The 9,661-nt window shown below is 37.2% G+C and overlaps 1 protein-coding gene across 1 annotated transcript; it reads left to right on the forward strand.

Moving 5' to 3' along the window:
• The first annotated feature begins 8,857 nt into the window (after positions 1-8,857).
• On the forward strand, positions 8,858-9,177 carry LOC105001341 (histone H4-like). Its single transcript, XM_010857567.1, has one exon. The coding sequence runs from the start codon at positions 8,864-8,866 to the stop codon at positions 9,158-9,160; it is 297 nt and encodes a 98-aa protein (XP_010855869.1). The 5' UTR covers positions 8,858-8,863; the 3' UTR covers positions 9,161-9,177.
• The last annotated feature ends 484 nt before the right edge of the window (positions 9,178-9,661 follow it).

Here is a 9,661-nt window from a genome sequence, read left to right on the forward strand (position 1 = left end):
ATAATATACTGCTACTGCTACTGCTAAGTCACTTCAGTCGTGTCCGACTCTGTGTGACCCCATAGACGGCAGCCCCCCAGGCTCCCCCATCCCTGGGATTCTCCAGGCAAGAATACTGGAGTGGGTTGCCATTTCCTTCTCCAATGCATGAAAGTGAAAAGTGAAAGTGAAGTCGCTCAGTCGTGTCCGACTCCAGCGACCCCATGGACTGCAGCCCGCCAGGCTCCTCCATTCATGGGATTTTCCAGGCAAGAGTACTGGAGTGGGGTGCCATAAGGGAGGATCAATTCTTTATAGCAACTGAATATTTGCATAGAAAATCATTCTTCTAAAATAGGTACCTGTCTTGTTTGTATGTTCTTTTTTTTGTTTCTGTTTGTTTTTTATACCCACTTTATTTTTATTCTCTCCCTTGCCTACAGTCAGAGCTGAAGATGTAATCTGATTCTTGGCTATCCTGTAAAAACTTCACTTGCTGTCAGGAGCCCAATACTATTGTCCTTTTACTGGCAAAACTCCCAATGAGGTCAGTCAGAGCTTTCCTCCTGACCTAAGGAGAGTGCAATTGGGTCTCAGTGCAGCAGAAAATGTGAGCAAATACAGCTGGCTGTTTGGTCACCGTAGATTGCTCAAACACATTTAGAAGGATTGAGTTCCTCTAATTCCTGCTGGGTTGCTGACCTTAAATTTGAGCAGTAGGGTATCAGAAGAAGAGGCTTGCTTTGGAAAAATTCTGTCCTTTTTCTTTAGGCATTTGTGCAGACATTTAAATTTTTTTCTTAAGTTCTATCATGAGGATTAAATAAATTCAGATAATTAGCTAGCTAAATTTGTGAGGTTAGAGTAGGAATGCTGAAATTGGAGAGGAAGAGAAGGAAGAAGGAGGAGGATTGGCCAGATGAGAAATTACATAGGAGATAAAATATAACATTTCATGACTATTTTTTCAGAGGATCCAAAATTACAACAATCGATACAATAAACTACAATGATATAACCTAGTAAATTATGTTTTTAATCCCTAAAGCACTTTTAATATTTTCAAAATCAGTAAAATAAGCTGATATGATTTTTCTTTACAATATTTACTAGAACACAAAATATAATATCTGAATTATTGTTTGAATCATTTCACTTTAATTGTATAAGAGCATGCGCACTATGTTGCGTCAGTCATGTCTACCTCTGTGCGACCCCATGAACTGTAGCTCGCCAGGCCCCTCTGTCCATGAAATTTTCCAGGCAAGAATACTAGAGTGGGTGCCACGCCTACCTCCAGGGGACCTTCTTGACTCAGAGATCAAACCTGTGTCTCAGAAATCAAACCTGTCCTGCTTTGGCAGACAGGTTCTTTATCACCGTGCCACCTAGGAAGCTGGTAATTGTGTACAATCAGGAGCAACTCAACTATGAAGTAGTCTAAAACTGAAACCTTGTTTTATCATTATTATATATTCTTTTCCTTTTTGATTGATTGATTGAAGAGACTTTATTCACTATGCATTAATGAAATTATTTATCAACAGGATTTTCTGTTTCTCTCTTCCTGAGATTTCATCATTGACTAAAAAAAATACTTGAATTTACATTTTTAATGAGTTTCTATTGAAATATAAGTGGTTCATGGAATTTTATCCTTCATTGTGGAAACAACACAACATGAGGTCTGTCCTCTTAACAGACTAAGTGCGTAATACAGTATTTTTATTTATAGGCACACTCTGCAAAACTGAAATTTTATTCCTGTTGGTTAGTGGCTCTGTGTTTTGCACTTATCCTAGCCTCTAGCAGCCATATTTCAAAGCTTTGCTTCTGTGAGTTTGACTATTGCTGTCTGCTTCTGTGAGCAGACATCTCATGTAAGCGAACTTATATATACCTAAAAGTATTTGTTCTTTTATAACTGGCTTATTTAATTTAGCATTATGTCCTCAAGATTCATCCATGTTGTCACACATTACAGGACCTTCTTATTTTTTTAAAGCTGAATTATTTGTTTTCAATTCAGCTTTACTGTATTTAGCAATAACAATGACTTTTTTTCTGTAATAATTTATTAAACTAGAGTTGATTTACAATGTTTCAGGCATACAGCATGATTCAGTTTTATACATATTATATACATATACATATTTATATATTCTTTTTCAGTTTCTTTTCCATTATAGGTTATTACAAGATATTGACTATAGTTCCCTGTGTTATGTTGTAGGTCCTTGCTGTTTATCTAGTTTATATACAGTAATGTGTATCTGTTAATCCTCAATTCCTATTTAATCTCCTCTGTTCCCTTTCACCTTCAGTAACATAAATTTGTTTACTATGCCTGTGAGTCTATTTCTGTTTTGTAAATAAGTTCATTTGTAACATTTAATGGATAAAGAAGATGTGGTGCATACATACAACAGAATATTACTCAGGCATAAAAAAGAATAAAGTAAGGTTATTTACAACAGCTTGGGAGGACCTAGATTTTATCATACTAAGTGAAGTAAGTCAAACAAAGACAGATATTATATGACATCATTCATTGTTGTTATTGTTCAGTCGCTTAGTTGTGTCTTACTCTTGGAACCTCATGGACTGCAGCACGTCAGCCTTCCCTGTCCTTTTCCATCACTTGGAACTTGCTCAAACTCATGCCCATTGAATCAGTGATACCATCCAACCATCTCATGCTCTATTATTCCCTTCTCCTCCTGTCTTCAATCCTTCCCAGCATCAGGGTCTTTTCTAATGAGTCAGCCCTTTGCATTAGGTGGCCAAAGTATTAGAGCTTTAGCATCAGCCCTTCCAGTGAATATTCAGGGTTGATTTCCTTTAGGATTTATTGGTTGGGACTCCTTGCAGTCCAAGAGACTCTCAAGAATCTTCTCTAGAAACACAGTTCTAAAGCATCAATTCTTTGGCACTCAGCCTTCTTTATGGTCCAACTTTCACATTCATACATGACTACTGGAATAACCAAAGCTTTGACTATTCAGACAGACATTTGTCAGCAAAGTAACATCTCTGCTTTTTAATACATGGAATCTAACTTGAATTCTTGACAGAAGTTTTAATAAGGATAGAGAAACAGTAAAGATAACAACTATTATTTAAAACAAATGAACTATTGTGGGGGCCAAAACTGAAGATGTCTGAAAATATAGATGCTCTCTTAACTTCAATCAATTTAGATTTTGCTAGATTTTGTCATTTGCCAGCTCCAAGTCTATGATTTTGAAGCCTGTTGCTTTTAAGACTTGATGCACCTTATGGTATAAATAAATAAAAATGAGATTCACTGAATGAAAATCTAAATCTAGAATTACTCTTCTACCTGCATTTTCATATGACTTCCAGTTCCCATGGACACTCACTATGGGGGCAACAAAGGTAGAAAAATTCCATCCTGAACTTGGAACCAGAAGGCATCAACTTGAAATGTAGTTTGTTCACTTACTAGCTATAGGATCTTGGGGATTCAGGGTTGGAGTAGAGGTTTTTTAAACCATTCTTCTCTTGATATACAAATAAGGACTGATACACAGCAACATGGATGAAGCTCAAAAGCATCTATGAAGCAAAAGAAGACAGGCTAGAAATACATTATGTGACATAATGTTTCAGAGCAGACAAAACTAAGCACCAGCAAATCAAAAGAATGGTTTCTGCAGGGTGAGTCTGGAGGCTGAAGGCAGAGATGAAGCCTGACTGGGAAAGGAAATGGGGAAACTTGGTGTTGGGTATGTTTAGGATCCAGATCTTGGGGTTTTCATGAGGTTGTATATATTCAAAATCACTATGTAGTACTTAAGATTTGTACATTTTATTCTACATAAAATTTATCTCAATAAAACACTATAAAAATCTATGAAAAAGGGAGAAAGAAAATGAAAAAATAGAGAAGCTGAAAGTAACTTGAAGTAAAGCCCAAAAGAGAGGACAGGACATCAAAAACCCATTTGAGGGTCTCTGCATCCCTCAGCCTGTGAAAAATAGAGAGCTACAACTAGACCAAAGAAATCCAAGAGGCAGAATATCCACTTTGAATAGGATTCCTTTCCTGACAACTATGCATTATTACTTCTCCACTGTCTTCATGATTCCCTCAAAAAGCAAATTGCTTTCCAAGGCATGTTAGGAGTTCATGAAACAAGTAGAATCTTTGTTGTTTTTTTTTTAAATCTCTACCTGAATCTATAAAAGTATCATTTACAAAATTTCAAAGTAGAATTGTTTCAAAATCTATCCCGAGTTCTTGAAATAACCTGATATGTGCCATCCATATTTACTATACAATGTACTACTTGCTGTTCTAGGTTATTTTGACTTCTAATTCCAAAAGACTACAGTCCCCCTCCCTCCATATCCCATCAAACATACTTCAACCATCCCCAAAACACATACACACAGGTGTACATTGCTGGGAAATACCTTACTGGAGAAAGGGCAGATAGCACTTGAATATTTAGGAAGAAATGGTTCTGAAAAGAAATATAATTATTCATTAATAATCACAGAAATTGAATCAGAGGCATCCAGTTCATCTCCTTGCCATTTCAAGATTTTTCTCTCCATTAAGATACTCATATAGCAATATAAACAAGCGATATTGCATTTTATTAGTTCACATTTTAATATGACATTTATATTCCATTTTCTATTTCACTAGTTGTCATGTATATTCCTATTGTTTTCATATTCCTCCTTTTGCCAATAGTGTTTTTAATAAGATTTTCCTTATAAAGTCAATTCTAAAATGTTTTGATGTTCTATATAATCAATTTTTCATAGTTCTGTAATGATTGCTTCATAACATTCTATGGCTGGTTTTATTGCCTTTGTTTTCATTTATAGAACTATTATAGGAATTGAAAATATAAATGCATGTGTAGAGTTTTCCATATCACTGCAAAGATTTAAATTTAGAATTTTTTCAGGGCAGTCTGTAAAAACACGACAAAATAATCGGAGAGTTGAAAGATGGCTGTTTTCTGATGGAGTATAGTTATTGTAAAGCAGACTTACTACTGGATACCAAATGACCTCAGTAAATAAGTAGGTTTTGCCTATTGCAGTTAGTCAAAAAACCTGCGTCTCTAATGGTATTCTTAAATTAGCTAAAAAATCAAGTATATACCAATCAATAAATTACTTTAGTACTTGGTATTTTTATTAGTTTATTTGTTGCTGAAAGACAACAAAGACAAAACAAATAGTGTGTGCAAAAATTAAATTGTTGAAATCTTTAATTGCCTCACTGACTTTCTATCATTGGAAATGTACACACACACACACATACATACACACAAATGAGATGAAAATTAGTGATAAGAAAAGTCTGGAACATATCATTCTGGAAAAAAACAGAAACATATTACAAGTAGAACTATTCCTAGAAACTTGTACTATTTAGAACTATCCTTTTGGGTACAAGACTCCAGACCATCGGTTCTCAATCCCAGCAGACTCAATACTTCCCTTATGCAACAAATATCTCTATAATATCACTTTTATTCTCTCAATAAAATATTCACAAATAATATCATGACTCAATGCACACTTTAAAAAAGAAATCATTAACTGTTCTATGATGGAGACAATAAATTGATTTATAACAAAACACTCTATATTAATATTTAAATTTTAGACATAACTATGCTAGTAAGCATAATGAATTAGGTAGGTGTGCATTCCTATAGGTAATATCATTGTGAATGTACAGATAAAAATGCAAATGGACTCATTTCATTGTGTTGCTGCCTCAAAAATCAGAGAAATTACAGTGATTCTGAGAAATGATGAGTCACTCTTGGTAAAGTTCTTAACAAAGTATAATCTTTCCTAAACTTACACAGTTGTTGCATTACTGGAAAAATCTGTGTGCACTAAAACTATTCACAAAAATACTTGATTTTATTAGGCTCATTTATAAACAGATCTTTCACTTACATGGTTACTCAGCAGAACATTAGCAAGTCATGCAGAACCATATAATCAACCATTGTGCAAGACTTTCTACACACTCAGAGCACCCAGCGTTCCTAACAATTGCCTATTAAATGACAGCAGGGTCTCCCCAGTGGTCATGACAGCAAATGCCCCAACACGTTTCTATTTCCCAAAGAACCTCTAAGGGATTGTATCTCCGATTATGAACCACTGCTCTAAACAAACCACACTATATCTGTTTGCTACTACATACAAAGCACTGGTCTCAGCAACTGTAACAATAAAGTTAAGTCACTGCAAAAGAGAAACCCTGTACCTTCCTGCTTTTCTCTTGCTTTTAGCATAAGAGCCTTGAGTATAGAAGAAAAGAGCAGTTCCTGCATGCATATTCTTTCTCTGACAAGAGGTGAATACTTGTTATTATTGGTCCCAAAAGCTTTTCCCAGGACAATAATTTTTTTTGGTTCATCTTTTTCCCAGAGGGCAACTATCCCTGTAAGAGGTTTATGTGTAATTATAAAGCATGAACCTTGAGATAAACTTACCCCATTAAGCAGCATGACATCAATGTGCATACATGCTAAGTCACTTCATATCTGACTCTTTGCAAACCTATGGGCTATAGCCTACCAGACTCTTCCATCCATAGGACTCTCCAGGCAAGAATATGGGAGTGGGCTGCCACGCCCTCCTTAAGGTGATCTTACTGACCTTGGGATCGAACCCATATCGCTTATGTTTCCTGCATTAACACATGGGTTCTTTACCACTAGCACCACCTGGAAAGCCCATGACATCATTATCAAAGACCGGAGTGGTCATCATGGTCAATAAGAGTCCAAAATACAGTACTTGGATGCAATCTCAAAAACAACAGAATGATCTCTGTTTGTTTCCAAGGCAAACCATTCACTATCATGGTAATCCAAGCCTATGCCCCAACCAGTAACGCTGAAGAAGCTGAAGTTGAACGGTTCTATGAAGACCTACAAGACCTTTTAGAACTATCACTCAAAAAAGATGTCCTTTTCATTATAGGGGACTGGAATGCAAAAGTAGGAAGTCAAGAATTACCTGGAGTAACAGGCAAATTTGGCCTTGGACATCTTTAACCTTCCCCCTTTTCCCACCATCATAATCTCTATTTTAGCTACATTTTTCACAGACCTATTGTTCTGTCATCATTCCTATTTAAGGCTAAAATTAAATGCCACACATTCCATGAAGATACTTCTATTCTGTTCTTTCCAGCAAGAACTGATCATCCTATTCTCTGAATTCATAAAGCCATTTAGCTGTTTTTTAAGAAATATATTTCATTCTACTTGGCAGCATAAATGTATGTATACAAATGTGTCTGGACATATATTTGCTGTATCAGTTGCTATTTATCCTGATAACTTATTTCAAGTTTCATCACTTTTTTACATAAGCAAGAATTGTGCTTCCCCTACCAACTAATAAGAGGTACTTGTGAAAAGAGGAAAGATTATGCTTTCATGATGATATATTTTTACTAGAAACACCAGTTGTATATATTATCCTAAGAAAAACTTCCTGAAGCTTGATGAAAATTCAAGCTGAAATGATATAAAAAAATTACCACATTATCAAAAACATTTTTCCAAATTTGTAAACAAATGTGTGTATATATTAGAATTTGTCACCCTATAGAATTATGTGCCTATTTCCCTTTTGTCCCCAATTCAAGGCTTTCCAGGTGGCACTGGTGATGGGGAGTCTTTCTGCCAATGCAGGAGACACAAGAGATGCAAGTTCAATCCCTGGGTCGGGAGGATCCAGTACAGTGGGAGGTTATAACCCACTCCAGTGCTTTTGCCTGGAGGATTCCATGGGTGGGGGGCTTGGCAGGCTGCGGTCCACAGAGCTGCAGAGAGTCAGACATGACTGAGCATACACATACCCAAGTTCATATTATATTTGTTGAGCCAGATACAGGTGTTTTACCTGTGAATAGCACAGTATGGTCCTTAGCCTTCTAGAGTTTGTTGTCTTTGAGGGTGTAAAGAGTGTACTAAATAAGCAATTACAATATCCTAAATTTTTGGTGAAGGAAGTCCTGAATGTTAAACCAAAAAAAAAAAAAAAATGGCCTTGGAGTACGGAATGAAGCAGGGCAAAGGCTAAGAGAATTTTGCCAAGAGAACGCACTGGTCATAGGAAACACCCTCTTCCAACAACACAAGAGAAGACTCTACACATGGACATCACCAGATGGCCAACATGGAAATCGGATTGATTATATTCTTTGCAGCCAAAGATGGAGAAGCTCTATACAGGCAGCAAAAACAAGACCAGGAGCTGACTGTGGCTCAGATCATGAACTCCTTATTGCCAAATTCAGACTGAAATTGAAGAAAGTAGGTAAAACCACTAGATCATTCAGATACAGTGGAAGTGAGAAATAGATTTAAGGGACTAGATATGATAGAGTGCCTGATGAACTATGGATGGAGGTTCGTGACATTGTACAGGAGACAGGGATCAAGACCATCCCCAAGAAAAATAGATGCAAAAAAGCAAAATGGCTGTCTGAGGAGGCCTTACAAATAGCTGTGAAAAGAAGAGAAGCGAAAAGCAAAGGAGAAAAGGAAAGATATAAGCATCTGAATGCAGAGTTCCAAAGAATAGCAAGGAGAGATAAGAAAGCCTTCCTCAGCGATCAATGCAAAGAAATAGAGGAAAAAACAGAATGAGAAAGATTAAAGATCTCTTCAAGAAAATTAAAGATACCAAGGGAACATTTCATGCAAAGATGGGCTCGATAAAGGACAGAACTGGTATGGACCTAACAGAAGCAGAAAATATCAAGAAGAGGTGGCAAGAATACACAGAAGAACTGTATAAAAAAAGAGTGAGCATTTCTGTTATTTTCTTTTTTAAATTTCAGATAATTCGTGAAACCATGTCTGGACGCGGCAAAGGCGGCAAAGGTCTGGGGAAAGGCGGCGCTAAGCGCCATCGTAAGGTTCTGCGCGACAACATCCAGGGTATCACTAAACCTGCTATCCGCCGCCTGGCTCGTCGTGGTGGTGTGAAGCACATCTCCGGGCTCATCTACGAAGAGACCCGCGGGGTCCTGAAAGTGTTTCTGGAGAACGTGATCCGGGACGCGGTCACCTACACCGAGCATGCCAAGCGGAAGACAGTCACCGCTATGGACGTGGTCTACGCTCTCAAGCGCCAGGGCCGTACTCTCTAGGGCTTTGGCGGTTAAGCTTTCCAGTTTGCTCTCAGGAGCTTGATTTCAACCAGGCCCTTTTCAGGGCCAAGAAAAGAAAAAAAGAGAAAGAAAAAAAATAATAATAATAAATTTCAGATAATGTAGTTACTCTTTTCTCTATCAGCTGCATCCTCAAATTACTACTGTGATTCTAAGCCCCTACTGCATAGTTCCTATGGAAGTTACCCTTAGCTTGCTGATCTTGGGGATGGCTCTAATTTTAGACTTATAGAGTCTTCCAGAATATGCACTGGCACACTGTGTTTCTATTTATAAATTGTGGCCCTCCAATTTTCCAGTGTTAATTGAATTTTCCAATGAATATTTTTATTCCTCTGATTCACAGCACTCTAGACCTGTGAATTTATGGGTACGTAGGTGCCTGGAGGATCCCAGGGACGGGGGAGCCTGGTGGGCTGCCATCTATGGGGTCACACAGAGTCGGATACAACTGAAGTGACTTAGCAGCAGCAGCAGCGG

This window comes from Bison bison, unplaced genomic scaffold (assembly GCF_000754665.1).
Source record: "Bison bison bison isolate TAMUID 2011002044 unplaced genomic scaffold, Bison_UMD1.0 scf7180017864382, whole genome shotgun sequence".
Lineage (NCBI taxonomy): Eukaryota > Metazoa > Chordata > Mammalia > Artiodactyla > Bovidae > Bison > Bison bison.